Source organism: Apostichopus japonicus, chromosome 17, assembly GCF_037975245.1.
Source record: "Apostichopus japonicus isolate 1M-3 chromosome 17, ASM3797524v1, whole genome shotgun sequence".
Lineage (NCBI taxonomy): Eukaryota > Metazoa > Echinodermata > Holothuroidea > Aspidochirotida > Stichopodidae > Apostichopus > Apostichopus japonicus.
Window position 1 is genome coordinate 21769031 of NC_092577.1, and position 20960 is coordinate 21789990.

Consider the following 20960-nt stretch of genomic DNA (forward strand, 5'->3'; position numbering starts at 1 on the left):
TCATAGTAATTACCATCGAATAAAAAATGCGTTTGTGAGGTAGCAAATATTAATAGTTTCTGGATATCCCGCCTTTCAATACCAATGCCTGGATTGTTATGCATGATGGCATCGATTGCAATATCAACAGTTTCAGAAAGTGGGATGTTGGTAAATAAACTAAGTACATCGTATAATACCATGTAATGATCAGATATGTCAGTATATGTAATTTCCTGGACAAAAGAGAAAGAATCCTGAGTGCAATAATCGAGACAAATGTTGGGTGATATAAGATCACTCGAAAACTTTGCCAAATTACAATTATAAGTACCAATACTTGAAATAATAGGACGAAAAGTAGGAAATGAATTGTTATAAGTACACTTGTGAATTTTAGGCAGTCCAGAAATTCTGGCAGGATGAGATCCTATTGGGTAAATGTTCATGTAAGTGTCCTCCGGGAAAAACCCTGAGCCCTTCAGCTTTCTTACACATCTTTGTAGCTGTCCTTCACTGCGTAGGGTTGGATCAATTGTTCTTTTCTGGAACACTGTTTCATCATCCCCTGGGCCTATAGAGACATGTCGTTAATGGTATGGTTGCATAGCTCCCAACTCTTGAGAAGGCAAATGCTGGTCCATGCCACGAATTGCCGTCCTGGGGGAGGAGTATATGGGGGGTGTCTCCCTCCCTTTTTATTATTTTTTTGGAATCCTGGTGATGCCTACATGTAAACTGGTGGCACCTAGAAAAGCTTTTGTCACCCACAATTTTCTGATAAATATGCATTTTTGTGTGTGTAACATCAATAGATTGAGTAGTAGGTGATAATTCATTCTTGCCCGTGGCATGAAAATGTTCGCTGCTCGCCCCAATGAAATATAGCGTAATTTGAGGTTCAAATTATGATGTAAAGGAAGTTTTATACTCTATTATGCTAAATGCTAAAGAAATGATGGTTGCTAAGTCCAGATTTGATGAAATTTTTTTATGTATACTTGTCAATTACAATGCAGGTTTTTGGGATGCTTGAGCGGGTCAGGGGCTTTGGGTGTTAGAATGCGGGTCCAACCCGAGAATTGTGGGTCAGTTGGGAGCTCTGTGGTTGGGAAGGTTAAAGTGTTCTCCAAAAAAAAACTAAGATTAATGACCTTCGGCACAGGGGTAATCTGGACTCTTCCAGCTGCCTTTACTACATTTTACTGCATTACTACAAACATATGGTGGCTTCCACGCCAACTCTCGACCAGAGTATGCTGTATTGGCCCCAAATAAACCAGATATTCAAATATGGTTACCTTTGGTCAAAGTTTTGAAACTGGTTTTATTACCACCTTCCAGGAAATTTACCTCACTGGGACATTCAGGCATCTTATGCTTCAATTAAAATGCCTTAGAACAATTTGGAAAGTAAATACCTGTAGGAACATATTAAATATTCTAGCAATTATAGCATGCTAAATTGGGGACAATACTACATAGCCCACCTTGAAAATATCCTGTAACCTACTCTGGATAAACACTATGTAATATGGAAGAAATGCTTTGGTTAAAGTATGAATATGGTCACTTGAACATTAAGAAATGCAAGTGAGATAGTGGTAAGTTTTCCCTGCTCATGGTTATTGTATATAGTTGAACTCAATGTAAGAACTGTACAGATGCAATCAATGTGTTAAAAATAAAAACATGTTACAATACTGACTTACCTAACTTTAGAATAAGCAATACAAACAATAGTAGGGCAGTGTTCCAAATACGGAATGCAAGGACATATACCCAAATAAGGCTAGGAGACGCCATGCCTCCATTGTGGAACTTCTCCATGATACAGTAAGTATAGCAGCTTTACATGCAAAAGAACTTTTGCCAAAACTTCAAAAGACCCTATAATGTCCCCTGCATTTGAAACATCTCCATCTGCCACTATCTCCATCTGCCACTGGGCCCGACTGGGGTTATCATGAGAGCACTGAATGAACTGTTTTATCACTACTAGCTGCAAGTTAGAGTACCTCTTCAACACTCTATGACATCACAATATATGTTATGTTAAATTGATCTCACACAATACAAAATAAAGACAAGTTATCCTGTACCAACAATAAAAAACCCAAGATCAATGTCACATTAGAACTACTGGTATGACTGAACAAGCTACAGTAATTAAAAAGATCAGATATTGCTATCATGGAAAGCCAAATAGTGTACAATCAAGTATGTAGTGAAACCAACTTTCAATCATTTACTTATTTAATAGGACACAGTTGTAATTTTGATGACATAAATTATGTAGTTTACTTACACTATGAATGAACATGCAAATCAATGTTAAATACTACAGAAAGGAGAAGGATACATAACGCACTGAATGCAACAATCAATGTTTGACACCATGGAGAAGATAAATTCTTATGATACATTGCACTAGCTTAGTAACTTCATTTTACTGAGACACCATGTTTGTTGTTGTATGTTATGGTACAGTTTGTTCAATTGTCTTGAAGCCGTGCTTTCACATCAGCTATTTCAAAATTGTCCGTATCCATGTTAACAACACTATGCAAATCCATAGCTTTCACTGGAGAACACGAAATATGACAATCATCTTACGTAAAGTAGAGAAGCACACATTTATTAATCAAACAATCCAACACATACTTCCAGTTCCAACCCTTATATCTGCTTGCAAAACATCCATCATGCCATAACGCTATGCTGTGCTGTTCCTCTAAAGGATGTTCTGTACATCTGTAATGTGAAATTAAAATGGAAAAAAGACATTTATGGCATTGTGTGAGGACAGAAGTGTCACAAAGATATACGTGTTCAAATGATTTTCAAAGATATGATTTATTTGATTTGAATTGCAAAAGAGACATTCAGGCTCATAGCCAAGGTAACTGGGTTGCAGCCAGCATAAATGTTATGTTTGTTTATTCACTGATATTGTAACTTGCACTCATTGTAATAACTAAAAATTATTGTTCAAATCTGGGTGAGAGTAGACCCCTTAATGATGCCCCTAACACGTTAAACTAAAAATATAGCTCACACTCAAAATTTGCCAAAAATGTCAATGTCTTTGCTGATATGAAACTATATGCACATGACAACCTGATCAGATGGCAACTACAGTATAGGCAGTTAAGAGTAACTATCTTTAAGCAGTGCAAGTACTGTACTGTATGTACGAATGATGCCACATCATCATGAAACAAAAAGAGAAAACATAAAGAGAAAAGAATAAATGTGCAATTTTTGAACACAAACTGCTTCAGACAGGTAGGTAGCACATTCTACAAGATTGGTAAATGTCTTTATTTTTCAGAGATAAGGAAAAATACTACAGGTACTGTTATCATTAACTTGTGGGGTTTGAACATTTTTGGGTCCCTTACATTTACAGACCTCCAGTGGCTGTATTAGCACCATATTTAGCACTACATGTCTATGTCATTAACATAATACAATAAATGAATAAATGTGTCCAATGTCCTAAATGTGGTTAGTCATATACAGTCCTACAGTAGTAGACCGCAGATCTAGTTAAAATGTAGATTTATTTACAGCATGGAATGGTTACAGTATGTACATCAAAAAATTACCAGTCTCCACTGGGGTATAGCTGCTGGAGTGCATTGCTGCATCAGCCTCTGTTGGGCATGGCCTTTCATTGAGGAACTGGTGTTATCTTTTTTGGTGGATCAGTTTGGATACCAACCTCTCGAGTTTCTTAATTGGGCACACACCTTCAACTGAAAAAGACAAATAATACCGGGATGTGCAAAGTTAATAATATATCAGAATGCATACTGTACGCATAGCAGGGAAGTGCTCATGAATATTTGAGTGCCAGGCAGATTGGGCGGTAGTGTGATCCACACCCTGGGAGAGGGATTTCATGGGTGGGGTACCCCCCCCCCCCAAATGGACAAATTTTGCACATGAAGTATGCTTAAGTGGTGCTATATTCCTATTCTGTGCCATATATTCTCCCAGATTTTGGTTATGGTAAAAGTTATTAAATTATCATAAAAAAGTGCTGGGCGAAAAAGGTTAAATACTGTTTGTGCGGGGTGGCATTCAGAACTGCTGGGCGTACACAGTAGCTGCCCAGTGTGAGCAAATCCCTGACATAGTGAATTATATAACTTTCAACATAAATTACTGAATACCACATTTTGCCCTTCACTAAATAGTCAAAAATTCAAATCAATTTTGCAAACACAGAACAGTAATAACACTACTAGTTAATACAGAACTTTGCTATTGGCAGCATAAATTCATCACATCTGCTTTATGATTTACAGTATGTATAGTGTCAACTCTGCAAGTATTCAAGAATGGTCCATTTACTAATATAGTGCAAACCTAAACTAGTGATGTGCAACAATTTCTATTATATTTCTTATTTCTATGTTAGTAGTATACACCTGCAGTATTATAACTCATCTGCTAATACCTCACATATATACACTTAATGTCATAACGTTTGATGTTACAATGGCAATGTCCCAGTAGGCTTGCTCATACACTAATATGTCACCAAATTTCATCATTTTCAGGGATGCATAATTGCTTTCAAAAATATAGCTAGGCTTTGCTTATTTCCAAGACTAAAATTTACGGAATATTCTACAGGTGTGCCCTACAGGTAAACAATGAAGTGTTTAAAAGATATATACTATAGAAACATGATATGGTATATAATGGGTGACCATTCTAGTTCTCTCACAAATCAGTAGTATCATTTTCATTTTGTATAATTTTTAGAACTGCATGATCAGATTATGTGTAGAGCTATGAAGCCTATGATGTTGTTATATTTTGGCAAATGTCTTTTATTGTAAGACGGACTCAACGACCCCCGGAATGGTGCGTCATGTCCGATGAAGCGCATATTTGGTGCGTTATTACAACTACAATATGTGCTTCAGTGTCCGTCAATGTGCCACGCATGGTGTATCCTTTAAGTTAAATGTGATAAATTTTGTCGAACATGAAATGGTGGCATTCACAATTATTGGTCACATTGATTTGTTATCCTTGATTTTATGATTAAACTACGATGATAGCAAACTATCATGTTATGACTGCATAAACATGTGAACAATATCTACTATCCTTCACTAATTCAACAAAGGAGCCTGTAGAGCTAGTGTAGCTTCTTTCTGAGAAGGCTTTTGAGTTTTGAATTAATTTGGAAAACTTAGTAATATCAGTTATCACTTTACACTACAGTTACAGGAAAAGCCGCTACCGTTTTTTTTAGTTACTATACCAAGTTGGGAGTATTATAGGCAAACTCTAATTTGGGTGAGAGAGTTTAAATTGCAAAGTGGCTATTGTTACAGAAATTTGACTTATAAGCCTAGCAGATTTCTTACTGTTAATTTGTTTCTTTCTGTATTGAGCTCGGGCTGTTTACTATTCTTATTTTGATTTCCCCGTCTCGGGCCCCAGACCTTTAACCCTTTTCTCTTTAGATCTAAGAAAGCTCACCGTGTTTTCCCAGCAGTGTAGACAGTTTTCCAAAACAAAAAGGAAGCCGCTTCCTGCGTGCGCGCGCTTCGGCATACATCAAAAACATAAAAGGGGGTCACCGAGTTCAGCTATTCAAGCTACTCGGTATAAAAAGGAATGGTTTATTGTTCGTAAGAGGCAGTTGCCCAAAAGTTGTGAAAGTAGTCAGTTAGCGCAAAGTTGCAATCGTTTACTGCAATATTACTCATATGTACTCTCTACACGGATCTCTACTGTGATATTTGTGTATCAAGGTACCGTTATTGTGTTTCCTGGCTCTACCTGGTGACCGGTGATTCTAGACATTTACTTGGTAATGATTTTCATTTGTTTTCTTTTATGTGTTAAGGGAACTTGGGAATAAGCCGTTAGTACCCGTCAATGTTATATCGACCGTGTCAGTGAAGTGAACCAATTAACGATAGTATGTTTGTTTGGCTATCTATCTCGACCAAATATAATATTAAAGTTGCCAGAATTACTTGTGATGTAACCCTAAAATTTACAAGGCTGGAGCATTAACGTAGCTCAGAATTCAATGCGGTATATTGAGAAAGATTGACGTACAAGTACTGAAAAGTAACCTAAGGCTGAAGCTCGACCATCTCCCTATTTTGTGAATATGTGTATTTAAGACCCGAGTTATACCTGGGTTTCAGTTTAAGCTCTCAGGATTTGCGAGACACAGTGCAGCTCGCACTATTTGCGAGAAACAGCCCAGCTCGCACGAATTTGCGACATACAGCACAGATCGCAAGCTGCGAGAGACATTCCAACTCGCACGGATTTGCGAGATACAGCACAGATCGCAAACTACGAGAGACAGTCCAACTCGCACAGATTTGCGAGATACAGCACAGATCGCAAGCTGCGAGAAACATCCCAGCTCGCACTAATTTGCGAGATACAGCACAGATCGCAAGTAGCGGGAAACAGATCAGCTCGCAGGAATTACGACTTTTAGGGTTCGCTCGCATATTGCGAGTTATTGTCAGAACTCGCAGAGGCTGCGAGGGTTGGTCTACGCTTGTATTTCTTTTGCTACTGCTTTACTTCCAATAGTGTTGTAAATGAGTTAAGCCATGTATTATGCCCAAAGATGTATTGCTACCATTTAACTCATCTTAAAGCGTTTAAACATTGATTTGAGGATTAATTGATGTACTTCATTAACCATTGTAACAGGCGAAAGTGTTTTCTTTTTAACAAAGTTTTTAGACATTACTTGAACTCTTTGGCTGATTTTTCAAGACTCTGTGTTCCGACTTGACTGTATAGAATTCGGTCGGCGTTACACGTGGTGGCAGCGGTGGGATAAAGACCAGTTCCGGTTCTCAACGACAGTTAAAGATCCAAAACACAGTCATAGGGCATACAGAGTCTCCTACCCAGCCTTAGTAAAGCTACAGTACAGATACAGAACAGATACTGAAAAGAAAATACAGAACAGATGGATTCCAATGGTAAGAATCCCTTTACAGAAGCAACCGCTAGGAGTGACCATGACGGGGTTCCGTGGACAGACGAACAGTCACCGTTTCTGACAGAACCAGTTCAAGGTGACCCCGAAGGATTGCCGTCGGGATATGTGGTTCTGAGTTCGACAGGGTCAGAGACTCCGGGCCGAATGTCTCCTAAAGCAGACGATGGTCTACTCCCGTACAGAACAGACCCGCAGCAGTTTATACCTGCTGGTGCGGAGCATGTGGACGTAACGGGACCCACAGAAAGACATGCAGGTAGGTCAACGTTTAACCCGTTCCGTGTTTCTCCACAGGGACCGAGATATGGAGTAGGTAACCAGGGTCCACAGAACAGATTACAGTCTTGGGAGGAGCTGCACAGACAGAACAGAACAACTGCTAGAGATAACAGTTGGAGAGATGAGAGACCGTGGAGACCACAGTCGAACCCGTTCAGCTATAAGCCTCAAGAAAGACTACACGGGGGTAATTCTCTCCACAGACAAGCCCACTACAGGGTGAATCCAGCAGAACACCCCAGACGGGCCAACGTTATGCCACCACAGTTTGATGGCGCGTCTAATTGGGACGATTATATGGTACAGTTTGAGTTAATTAGCGAGTTCAATAGCTGGACAGAACAAACAAAGGCACTTTACCTGGCAGCAAGCCTGAAAGGTCAAGCGCGGGCAGTTTTAAGTGACTTAGACAGTGATCGAAGAAGAAATTACCAGGCTCTAACAGAAGCCCTGGGCAGGCGATTTAGCCCCGCCAACCAGACACAACTTTTCCGAGCCATGCTAAAGAACAGAAACAGAGAGCCCAAAGAAAGTTTAACAGAATTAGCCCAAGAAATTAAACGTTTAGTGGTAAGAGCTTACCCGGAGGCTCCATTTGACATGATCGATACATTGGCTAAAGAACACTTCATCGACTCATTGGGCGACCCAGATACTAAATGGAGGGTTTACCAGTCACGCCCTCAAAATCTTTCGGGTGCTGTAATTGTTGCAGTAGAGCTAGAGGCCTTTCACCTGGCTGAGATAAAGAAAGGGAACCTGAGAAGACCAACAGCCAGAGCAGTGATGCAGACAGAACGTGAAAATGACGTCGATAAGTTCGAGAAGCAAATTCAACTTCTAAATGAAACCCTGACAAAGACATTGGAAAACTGTATGGAGAGGATAGAAGCAAGGATAACGAAAGAGAAAAACGAGGCTCGAGGAACACAGTCGGTGGAGGGGAAGCCGCCTGTCTCAACACAAGATTCAAAAGGGTACTGAAACCGAGTGTGGCAGAATGGCGATAGACCACCTCCAAGATGCTGGGGCTGTGGAAAGATCGGTCACTTGAAGAGGAGTTGCCCGGATCTGCCGAAAGAAGAAATGAGAGCCAAACAAGACCAGGGAAACGAGAGAGGACCGGACTTGAGGGTCGAAGAGACCGGCAATAATTTCCAGGCCCAGTGAAGTTAGCGTCAGGACAGGTTGGGTGGCGGATGATGAATCTGGAATCTATGTAAAAGGTTATGTGCAAGGCACCCCAGTAACCTTTCTGGTCGATACTGGGTCCAACATAACCATTATCAGGCCCAGCGTGTACAGATCAATACCCGCGTCCTGCCGACCACAGTTGAGGGCAGTGAATGATATGACATTAGCAGACGGAATAAGTAAGTTACAGTGTGAGGGATGCGCTACGTTCGAGGTAACGATTGATGAACACGTCGTTGAGCATACAGTATGGGTTGCTGAAATAGGTGCCGACGCATTTCTGGGACTGAGTTTCATGAGAAAACATAATTATCACTTGAACGTGATGAAAGGGACCTTGTCTTGGGTAGGACTGAATAAGAGCAATGATGATGGTGCTACGTCGGAGATTTCTTGTTGCCGCGTCTTGGTTGATGAGACAGTGGTGATCGCCCCTGAAAGTGAGGCGATGATACTTGGAAGAATATCCGAAGGAGTTCAGCACTGGGAATCTGCTCTGGTGGAACCAGCTGAAAAGTTTATTGGGAAACATAAATTGTTGGTTGCCACAAGTCTGGTGGATCCGAGGAACAGCAAGATTCCGGTAAGGGTGTTTAACCCTACGTCCGAGGTGATAAAAGTCTATGAAGGTACTGTTGCGGCGACATTGGAGGAAGCATCAGTGTTGAATGTTCCATCGAAGAATGCACCAAGCAGAAAACAAATGATGTCAATGGTGACGTCGATCAGTGACAACCGGAAAGAGGTTCCCGAACATGTAGTAGATTTGTTGGAGATAGGGACTGAACACCTGGCCGATGAACAGAGGGCCGACCTAGTGGAATTACTAAAAGACTATGCGGATGTGTTTGCCCGATCATCGGACGACTTAGGATACACCACACTTGTGCAGCACAAAATCGATACAGGTAATGCAAGACCAGTTAAACAGTCAGCAAGACGTGTCCCGGTGCAATTGCGAGATCAAGAAAGAGAGCTTTTGAAACAAATGCTAGACACGGGTGTTATCGAGCCTTCTGCAAGTCCATGGGCATCCCCGATAGTGCTCGTAAAGAAAAAGAACGGAGGCACAAGATTCTGTGTAGATTACCGGAAGGTAAATGCACTTACAGAAAAAGATAGTTACCCGATCCCGAGAATAGCCGATTCACTAGATGCTATGACCGGTGCAAGATGGTTCAGTACATTAGATTTAGCAAGCGGATATTGGCAGGTAGGCATGGCAAAGGAGGATAGGCAGAGAACGGCGTTCATAACTGGAAATGGTCTGTACCAATTCCGGGTTATGCCCTTTGGCCTTTGTAACGCTCCTGCAACATTCGAAAGGCTTATGGATCACGTGTTATCAGGGCTGCACTGGGAATCGTGTCTAGTTTATTTAGATGATGTCATTGTATATGGCTCAACATTCGAAGTGGCGAAAAACAGACTCAAGACAGTATTTGACAGATTCAGGGAGGCTGCTTTGAAGTTGAGTCCGAGCAAGTGTAAACTGTTTCAAAGAAGTGTAACCTACTTGGGTCACGTTGTCTCCAGTGAAGGTGTAGCCACAGATCCAGATAAAATCAAGGCAGTGTCCGAGTGGCCTAGACCACAAAGACTGACGGACGTCCGCAGCTTTGTCGGCCTGTGCGGCTACTACCACCGGTTCATTCGCGGATTTGCTGAAATTGCCTCCCCGCTATTCAAGCTGACAGAAAAGAAGCAGAAATTTGATTGGGATGAATATTGTGAGTTGGCGTTTTCCAACCTCAAGACAGCGCTAACAACGGCCCCGGTGTTGGCGTATCCGAGAAGCAGTGGTAAATGTTTTATCCTTGACACAGATGCAAGTAACTTCGCCACAGGCTCCGTTCTTTCACAGATTCAAGATGGGGTAGAAAGACCGGTTGCGTATTTCAGTAAAGCGATGAGTAAACAAGAACGGCGATATTGCATCACGAGGAAGGAGAGCTTCTTGCCGTTATACAGTCGGTAAAGCATTTCCATCATTACCTTTATGGAACCCATTTCCTGATAAGGACAGACCACGCAGCCCTGAAATGGCTTACGAGTTTCAAACACCCGGAAGGTCAGATTGCCAGATGGCTAGAGATACTCGGGACGTACAACTTCGAGATTGCTCATCGGCCGGGACGTTCCCATGGAAATGCTGACGGACTTTCCAGACGATCATGCCAGGAGGAGTGCCAGCACTGCACAAGAGCAGAAGTTGGAGAAACCGAACGTAGTGGCCCGATGAAGTTACGACCAAAAATATGGAAGAAAGAGGGAGAGACGAAAATATTAACCGAAATCAGTCACGGAGAAGTAGAAGTAAAGGACAGCGCAGCCGGAGCACCGGAAGTAGTCGCTGCCGTTGCTGCATGGACAGATCAAGACAGTCCCTGGCTACAGAAGTGGACGAATGAGACAATCCGAGCAGAGCAGGTGAAAGATGAGGCGATTAGAAAAATCTTAGAATGGAAAGAAAGCAGAGACAAAAGACCAGTCTGGGAAGAGGTATCCCCGGAGAACAAGGAGGTTAAAGCACACTGGGCACAATGGCATCGCCTGGAAGTAAAAAACAGCCTTCTTTGTCGGAGATGGGAAAACAACGAGGGAGACAAGGTTACTTGGCAGTTGGTGGTGCCAAGGAGTTTGCAAGGCGAAGTCATTACTTTGCTGCACGATCACCCCACGTCTGGACACCTTGGAGTGAAAAGGACTATATGTCGAGTACAAGAAAGGTTCTATTGGCATACTTGGCGTCGGTGTGTGGAGAGAAGGTGCAAAGCCTGTGAAGTATGTTGTTCAAGAAAAATGCCGAAAAGGAAACCTCGTGCCAAGTTACAGTCGTATCGAGTCGGAGCCCCTCTTGAACGAATAGCATTAGATATCCTAGGACCCCTACCTATCACCGACAGAGGGAACAAATATGTCATGATTGTTGCGGATTGCTTTACCAAGTGGGTAGAGGCGTACCCTTGAAAGAATCAGACTGCTGAATCCGTTGCTGACGTACTTATTTCGGAGTTTGTCAGTCGCTTTCGCGTCCCGAGACAGATTCACACAGACCAGGGCAGCAACTTCGAATCCCAACTGTTTCGAAATCTGTGTAAGCTGCTCGGGGTAGAGAAAAACCGAACAACAGCGTACCACCCACAGAGTGACGGAATGGTAGAGAGGTTCAACAGAACCGTGGAAGAGATGTTGTCTAAAGTTGTAGATGCAGACCAAAGGAATTGGGATAAGTGTCTCCCGTTGGTCACGATGGCTTACCGTTCGTCGGTACATGACTCGACCGGAATTTCCCCTGCTGAAATGATGTTGGGTCGAGAAATAGACCTGCCAGTTGATTTAATATTCGACAGAGGACCCAAGGAACACATACAAAAAGACGTATACGTCCAAGAACTGGAAGAAAGACTTCATCATGTGCACGAGATTGCAAGAAAGAAATTAAGGGTTGTAGACGATAGACAAAAGAAACATTACGACCTGAAGGCCGACGATGGTGGATTCAAGGAAGAAGACACAGTGATGCTTTATGTACCAAAAAGACGGCGAGGTCTGAGTCCGAAGTTACAGCGATGCTGGGAAGGCCCGTACGTGGTGATAAACAGACTCAGCGATGTGACATACAGGATAAAGAGAAGCGAAAAGGCCAAGTCAATTGTCGTGCACTTTAACAGGCTGAAACCTTACCAGGATGATGCTTCTATTCCGCCGAGCCAACATACAGATAAGGTAGAACTACTACAGAAAGAAACTGGAATCCAAACAGAGGTATCACTCCAAGATGACGAGTCTACAAGAATGACGAAAGACAGACGTGTGGATCATTCTGATGTTACAGAAAAATCGGCAGATAAGTCCACAAAAGCCAAACCTATTGGTGTCCTTTCACCGAAAGTCATAAAGTCCACAGAAGCAAGTAAAAAGAAAAAGGCACAAAGTCAAGTGTGTCATGATAGAGTTTATCGAAAAGTATTTAGAAGTAAACGAGCAGTAGTAAGGCCACGGTCAGGACAACTTAGACGATCTAATCGTATAAGAAGATTGCCTGATTGGCTTAGTGAGTGTGTCCGAACAGACCAAATAGTCCTATAGGTTGGCTAAATACATTGTATTGCTGTGCCACATTGATATATTTTCTTTCATTTGTATACAGGCTTGCACAGTTATGGCAGAGGAAAGGGAATCCCCTGAGTGGAGCGAAAGAGAGATGGAGGCATGCAAGGAATACAGATGTCAGGTCTGTAAGGAAAGAATGACGAACCTTAAGGGGCTTAAACAACATCTGGAGCAGAAACACCCCAAGAAAAGCAAGAGGCACAGCTGCAGTGAGTGTTCCTATCAGACGGACAGGAAGAATGACCTGGAGAAGCACATAAAGAATAAACACAAGGGAGCAGTTGGGGGAAGTGACCACCAGAGCGGAGAGAAGCGAAGACACCACGAGAGCAGAAAGGACGATCGCCGATCGCTGGAAGACAGGCCTTCTCCTCCAAAAGTACAGAGGACGTTCAGTTATGCACCTGTCCTCGAAGACCTCTTGAGCAGCCCTGTATCGCATCTGAATCAACCGCCCACCCCCCCCCCCCGTAGTCCATCTTGCTCTCCTAAAACCAGAATGAAAACATTTCATGGTTCCTTGCTGCTGTTCATTAGTTCCATTCATAGGGAAATTTCTAACAAAGCCCTAATACAACAACAGTAATTTATGCTCACAAACTTTTGTTGCCAAAGTAATGCTAAGCCCTGATATCAATTGCAACACACATAAGTGTGTGGAGACTATCTACCAATATCATCATACCAAGTTTGACAAAATTCCAATAAATAGTAGCCAAGTTATTGCAACTTGGGAGTTTTTCACGTTTGACCTCATTAATATTTTTTAACTTTCACCTCGTATAACTTCGCACACGAAGGTCACACGGGGGTCAACCTATTGACATTTATGATCAGAAGGTACCTTTGACATCTGAAAATAGCATCGAAACTGTAAAAATCCCCAAAACACGAAAAGGTCACCAGAGGTCAAATTGAGGTCAAGGGTCACCTACATGCGGGTCGACAACTGGATTACATTGAAGCAACTCCCAACCTTAACGGACAGTTCGTTCTCAAGTTATCACAAAAATACTAGTTTTTTATCATTAATTGACCTTTGGTGACCTCGGATCACATGACCATTAAGTTTGAAAATATTCCCCTATACCATATGCAACTTGTCCCAAAATATCAACCGTGTCACACCTTGGAACTGAGAGTTATTGCATTAAATGTCTGAAAATTAACTTTGACCTCATATAACTCCGCACACGAAGGTCACACGGGGGTCAACCCATTGACATTTATGATCAGAAGGTACCTTTGACATCTGAAAATAGCATCGAAACTGTAAAAATCCCCAAAACATGAAAAGGTCACCAGAGGTCAAATTGAGGTCAAGGGTCACCCAGATGCGGGTCGACAATTGGATTAAATTGAAGCAACTCCCAACCCTAACGGACAATTCGTTCTCAAGTTATTGCAAAAATACTAGTTTTTTATCATTAATTGACCTTTGGTGACCTCGGATCACATGACCGTTAAGTTTGAAAATATTCCCCTATACCATTTGCAACTTGTCCCAAAATATCAACCGTGTCACACCTTGGAACTGGGAATTATTGCACTAAATGTCTGAAAATTTACTTTGACCTCATATAACTTCACACACAAAGGTCACCTGGGGTAAACCTATTGACATTTTTGATTGGTGAGACGTGAATATAGCATCAAAACTGTAAAAATTCAAACATTTTTTTCTTTGCCCATTTTCTCACCCAAAATACTACTTTTTTAACATTAATTGACCTTTGATGACGTCGGATCACATGACCGTTAAGTTTGAAAATATTCCTCTATACCATTTGCAACTTGTCCCAAAATATCAACTTTTTTACACCTTTGCACTGGGAGTTATTGCATTAAATGTCTGAAAATTAACTTTGACCTTGTATAACTTTACACACAAAGGTCACCCGGGTGTCAACCCATTGACATTTTTGATCGGAAGGTACCTTTGATATCCAAATCTAGCATCAAAACCAAACATTTTCTTTTTGGCCCGTTTTCTCCCAAACTAAGCACATTTTTTCTAATGTGACCTTTGACCTTTTCACCTTGGTTTCAAATGTAGTTTGATCTGCTGATTCCAAAAATCAACACGACAAGTCTGTACAGCCATCCTAACTCCGACCGAAAACTTTGACCCCATATAAGTTCGCACACAAAGGTCACACGGGGGTCAACCTATCAATATTTATGATCGGAAGGTACCTTTGACATCTGAAAATAGCATCGAAACTGTAAAAATCCCCAAAACATGAAAAGGTCACCAGAGGTCAAATTGAGGTCAAGGGTCACCCAGATGTGGGTCGACAATTGGATTACACTGAAGCAACTCCCAACCCTAACGGACAATTCGTTCTCAAGTTATCGCAAAAATACTAGTATTTTAACATTAATTGACCTTTGGTGACCTCAGATCACATGACCGTTAAGTTTCAAAATGTTCTCCTAACCAGTTCACAACTTGTCCCAAAATATCAACCTTATCGCACATTGGCACTGGGAGTTATTGCAGTTTTAGTATTTTGGGTTTTTGGACCATAACTGACCTTTGGTGACCTTTGTGGGCACCAAAAACAATAGGGTTCATCTACTCACTATGGACCACCCACCCACCAAGTTTGATCATGATCAGTCAATCCCTTGTTGAGTTATCGTGCATACAAGCTAAAGCGTCACACACACACACACATACGTGTGCTTGGTGGCAAACGAGGTAGTCCGTACTGAACCTTACAAACGAGGAAACCCTAGAAAACCTTCAGAGAGGTCCACCCTTTTGAGTGGTAGCAGTAGGTTACCTGTGAGAGCATCCTATGTGCCGAAGTTGATCGTTGGAACTAATCTTGGCAATGAGATGTGTACATACAAAACGAGGTAATGATTTAACACACATACACACCTATCGTGAAGCCAGAATCGGGAAAACGAGGTAATTTACTCCTCATAAGTCTACATATCAATAGAGGAAATACTAAGATACACATTGTTACACTAGGTTGTCCACTTTCACTACCAAATCGAGGAACCACTGTAGATTGTTACTTTAGAAGTCTACATATCAATCGGGGTTACTGAATCGTGCACATTTCCTGCATAAAGGATACTGTTCATGGATGACCAGTCAGAATTCCGCACACCAATTCAGACAATTGTGAATAACGAGTTTTCAGGATCGATTTATTTCTTACGTAAGCGACGGTTGGGTTATGTTGTGTTATTACACAACTTAAGAATATTTGATCTGTGACGTCAAAAAGTCATGTATATACTTCAGAAGTTCGCAAGTACTGATATGATATCAAATCGAGCAGTTAATTTACTATGTGGCCGAGAAATGTTAAATGTTTATTCATAAGTCCACATGCCAATCGAGGTAATGCTGATTATACGTATTATACACTCGATTAGCGATCATAATATCAAATCGAGGAATAAGTGCATTTCTTCTACACAGTAACGAAGCATTTCATTAGCCGTCATGATATCAAATCGAGCAATTAATACGCTACTGATATAACCTAGAAATGTTAAATGTTTATTTCGGAAGTCCACATGCCAATCGAGGTAATGCTGATTATACGTCAAAGTATACACTCGATTAGCGGTCATAATATCAAAACGAGGAATCAGTGCATGTCTTCTATGGCAATAATTGTGTTATATTGGCGCGATATAACTGCATATTGAGAATCAACCGAATGAACGTCAAGGTAGGCCTTTACACTCTGATGGCAAGTTGATGATGCCTCTGTCATATCTAACGTAAACATAAATGTGTAAACTTCAGAAGTACACATACCAATCGAGGCAATACTGTGCGTTTGAATAGAGGTCACAATACCACATCGAGGAGTGTAGGTATTTCTTATGCCAACGGACATGGGGCTAATTTGTCGGACAGCAATTTGTGTTCAGAGGTGCATACACGACTGGATGATATAATAGATATACCCATATACATGCGACTCAATGCTTACACTATTTCGGCTAACCTATACGTATCTGTCATAATTTAAACAGTGTGTAAATTTGAGAAATTCACCCGACAATCGAGAAAAACTCTTCATTTGGGTTCATGAATATAGTAATCAATGTACTCCTAATACAACCGAAACATGGAATATTTTTCATCCAAGGAAGTACTGACTATTGAATAGCATATACACTTGACTAGCTATCGAGCCTATAATAACATGAAATCGAGGAATCAGTGCATTTATTTGGGAGGGACAGATAAGTATTGGTTGTACTCCACTGAACCTTGAAGTTTGCTTTAGTGTTTACTACGATAGAAAAGAAAGAAGATCGAACATAAAGGTCACTCAAACACAAACATGTTTTCTCTAAAATGAACAATAAAACAAGTGGTATAACGTGTTCAAATATAAAAAGGAGACTAATTAAAGAGTAGATTAAGTGATGAGAGGTAGGTTAGAATAAACACTAACATTTGTTCTTCAAGTCTGTTCCATACCTTCTTGCCAGTTTTAGCTATGTTTTGGTGATGAAAAAGGAGCCCTTTACATCAAACTTTGTAGAACATTGTGACTAAAAAGAATCTGTTTAATCAGACAAGTAAAGTACATATTTCATGGGAGGGCAGGTCTTGGTCACTGAGAAGCCCCTTTATACTTACTGATAATCTTGTACGTTTCCTCAAAATCAAATAAACCTTCCTTAATACTTTTACAATCTATACATAAACATACTTCTTTTTTGAAGACTAAAATACACCACTTATGTAACAAATGACAACATGTGAAGTAAATAGGAATGAACACTGTTATAACTGAGCCTGCATGAATAATGCACAAAATAGATCTTGAGAGAAGTTTAAGTCCTTGAAACTGACAAACATATGCTATAGCTACACAATGATTGAGGTTCTGCAAGAACATAACATCAGGTGTGATAAACTATTATGAATAGATCAGAACATTTTGTTCAAAATATTCAACTGTTACTACAAAGATTCAAAGAAGAATATAAATCATTTTTAACGCCAATTGAAAATTACTTTGAGGATTTTTTTTTTAAATTGGTAGCAATGTTCTGATCTCCAGTTAAAACCATGTTGAAGTAACTTTGGAAAGAATTAAACAGGGTGTACTCACAGTAAAGACTTGAGCTCATGCACATGACAAGACTATGAGTACAGTACACATAGAGATTGGATTTGTTAATAGTTTCGAAGTCACTGCCCTACAACATAATAATCCAAAAGTGACTTTAAAAAAACGCTTATTATACAACAAATGGTACTTCTTAAAAAATGAGAGGTAAAAAGAGTCCAAACTCAAAGAACACTGTGAAGGAAAATAAACATAGTTCCAGGATAGAAAGTATTTGCTGAATGTTGTTTTTTCTCTTTTATTGCATCACTTTGCATTTAAGACATCGATGTGTTGCTGCACTACTGCATGTCAGAAAACAATATTCCACTCTCAATGCAGCTTCCTTGATTTTGAGACAATACAATTTTTGCAGAAATCCTTAATGTTCCTCCATGACCTAGAATGAAGAGATTTCTCTTTTACCATTACCCTCTCAATCTCAGTTTTGCCAGGAAGCTTGTTCCGTAAGATCAGCCCTGAAAAATGCTTCATTATGGCGTCCCTTTCATCCGTGCTCCAGGCTTTCCTCTTTGTAGTCTTTTGTGGCACATTTGAAGAGCTTGTAGTACTGCGAACCTTGGATGCATTATCATCTGTAATCACAAACATATCTCTAAAATGAATATTTTTGACATACTAACCATCAGAAGTGTAAATGATTTGATTCATTGGAAACAAGGGGAAGTAATCACCTTGCTTTTAACAACATTTCATTCCCACTACATATTCCCACTACACTACATATGTGAATATTGCTTTGTTATGAGATTGACTTTACTTGCATTCATTGTTATACAAATAATGAATGGTTATGAGTGCAATAGTGCAAATATTTCATGAGTTGAAAGATGGAATGTTTCATTCAACGAGGCGCAGCCGAGTTGAATGCAATAACTTACATCTTTCAACGAATGAAATATTTGCACTATTGCACGAATGGAAACCATGCATTATTTGTTTTATACAACACCTTCAGATTGTTTTGGAAAGACAGGTTTCTCTGCTCTCTTACCATTGACAAAAGTGCTATCAAAACAGAATAACCCATGGTTCTATTTCATAGAGTGCAATAGAGCGGATTTTCCATGCAATCGACGAGCAATTGACCAATCAAATGGCCGGAATATAATTAGGTGTTGTATAAAATAGAAACACTCACCAGTTTCTTCTAGCATTGCTTCTGGTTCCTGTAGTTCCTGTGCTGCAGCATTATCCTCAACATCTGCATCTGAACATTCATCATTACTATCAGCATCACCAGGGTCCTCTACAACTTCTATCAAATCACAAAACACATAGTCATTATGAGATTGGTCACTGTAAATACAATTCTATACAGCTTCATCAAATTAGATTTTACCAAACGTTCAAACTGAATAGAAATGTGCATTGCCATCAGTACATGACCAACTGATTAGTGATATCAGACCTGATCTCGCAATGCCACACATAATCGCTTCATGATAACAAATATTCTTAATCCAACAAAATGCATACATGTTTCGCATACCACTAAAATTTTTGTTAGTGCTAGCTTTATCCTGTTTGGATTTACATGTCTGAAACCTTCTGTCTGAAACCTTATGGCAATGAACATTAAGGCAAAATAGATACCAAGATGGTTTGATCACATTTATGATTGCATTTATTTAATATCTCATCCTAAATTGACATAAACTATATTCAAGGAATTTACATTGAAACTTTTGTCAATATATTATTTCAAAAAAGAAAAACTTACCTTCATTTGCACTGACTTGCATGTCCTTCCAAGATTTTCCTTTCATTTCTGTTAATGAACCTGGCTTCTCTAGATTCAGCAGAAACTTAGTCATCTTGGCTAATTGCATTGTTTCATCTGGCAACCGATAGTAGGCTCCGTGTGTTCGGATATCATTCTCATCAAGATGTAGAATTTGAGAAACTAGCAATGTGTTTGCGTAAACGTGTAGATCTTAATGTTTCTGGCTTATCTGCTCCAGATGTCTCAGAAAGTTTTCTCAGGCAATCAGCCCCCCGAATGAAGCTCAGTGACCCATAACATGTTCTGGCAAAGACATAGGGATTGTCAGCACTTACGCCTGCTTGATCTCTTGTTGCTACAAGCATGTCAATCTGTGTTCTCATATCACTTGTAAGAATGACAGGAACTGTGTTGCCTCTTTTACCTACAATTTCCACACGGCTCAAAGACTTGCAGAGAGTTTTCTCAAATGTTGTTAATGTTTCTTCTAATGCTGTTTCTTTGGCACCTATTGAGCAGCTTTTGTAGTCAACTAATTTCAGTTTTGATGCCTCACCCTGTCTACGTCTGTTAAAGGTGATAACCCTTGTCAGGGTTGCTTCAGCTAGTTTCACCCATGCTGAATGCAAATCTTGTTTACACAAGCCTTTGTTTTGCAAAATTGACAATTGTTTAGCTGCCACACTTTTGGTATAGTTGGCTAAACAGACAATATCAGAAGTAAGCGGAAGAAGCTGTGGACTATTCCGTTTCCTTTGATAAAGTGTACGAAGAGCATGGCTTGATATTTCTTCAGTCCAACGAATCCCACACAGATCAAGAAAACCACTGGCTCTTTGAAACAATATGTCATCACCTCTTTCTAATGCCTGACCTTTCACGACAGTGAAAACTTTTTTCAAAGTATGACCTACTTTCAGGGCCAGACTTGGATTGATGTATGTGTGAGAGCTGTCACTAAATCCGCACATAGTCCTAACTGACTTGAGGACTTGTTGAAATTTTTCAGGGTTTATAAAATCCAACAAAGATGCATTTTCATCACCAAAAGTCTCTCTCAGCTGTAAAACTAGTCTCCCCAGTTCTCTAAGTTTCTCTCTAATGTAACTATCTTGTTCAGAATTATGTCCAAGCTTAAAACATTCTTTGCTTGCAACTTCAACAATAAGGGCATCACTTTTAATACATCTAGCAACTGAATCTGATTTCATAGATGATAGTACCCGCTGTAGATGCTGTGACATGTCTGTTGACACAGTAGCAGGTAGCAATAAATTACTACTCTGGATAACTTTCCTCCTCTGAGTTTGTGGTACTTTTTCAGGGCATCTGTGTTTCCACATTTCTCTTTTGACTAGGTAAGCATAGCAGTTAGGACATGGGCCATAGTCACTTGGCTTTGCAGGATAACCTGATGGGGATGGCCTGTATGTTACAATAAGTTCCCCCATGCCCTCTCTTAAAACTTTACAGTTGTGCCTATGATTCCCAGTATTCCGCATTTTCTTCAACTTTTGTATCCTAAGTTTGT

General features: G+C 40.4%; 1 protein-coding gene and 1 long non-coding RNA gene across 2 annotated transcripts; both read right to left on the reverse strand.

The window, feature by feature from the left end:
- Positions 1-1584: 1584 nt before the first annotated feature.
- On the reverse strand, positions 1585-3991 carry LOC139985032 (uncharacterized). The gene is made up of 2 exons (XR_011799259.1): positions 3591-3991; positions 1585-2733 (listed from the first exon to the last, which is right to left on the reverse strand). It is a non-coding gene; the product is annotated as an uncharacterized lncRNA (long non-coding RNA).
- Positions 3992-16889: 12898 nt separating this feature from the next.
- On the reverse strand, positions 16890-19576 carry LOC139954835 (uncharacterized). Its single transcript, XM_071954800.1, has 3 exons — positions 19427-19576; positions 18845-18961; positions 16890-18278 (listed from the first exon to the last, which is right to left on the reverse strand). The coding sequence occupies exons 1-3, from the start codon at positions 19533-19535 to the stop codon at positions 18016-18018; spliced, it is 489 nt and encodes a 162-aa protein (XP_071810901.1). The 5' UTR covers positions 19536-19576; the 3' UTR covers positions 16890-18015.
- Positions 19577-20960: the final 1384 nt, after the last annotated feature.

Excerpts from the sequence above, each read along its gene's own strand:
- LOC139954835 (XM_071954800.1), bottom strand. The coding sequence starts at position 19,535 with ATGCAATTAGCCAAGATGACTAAGTTTCTGCTGAATCTAGAGAAGCCA. Across the intron at positions 18,962-19,426 it reads GCAAGTCAGTGCAAATGAAG|AAGTTGTAGAGGACCCTGGT; the intron begins GTAAGTTTTTCT and ends GTGATTTGATAG. Across the intron at positions 18,279-18,844 it reads AGCAATGCTAGAAGAAACTG|ATGATAATGCATCCAAGGTT; the intron begins GTGAGTGTTTCT and ends TTGTGATTACAG.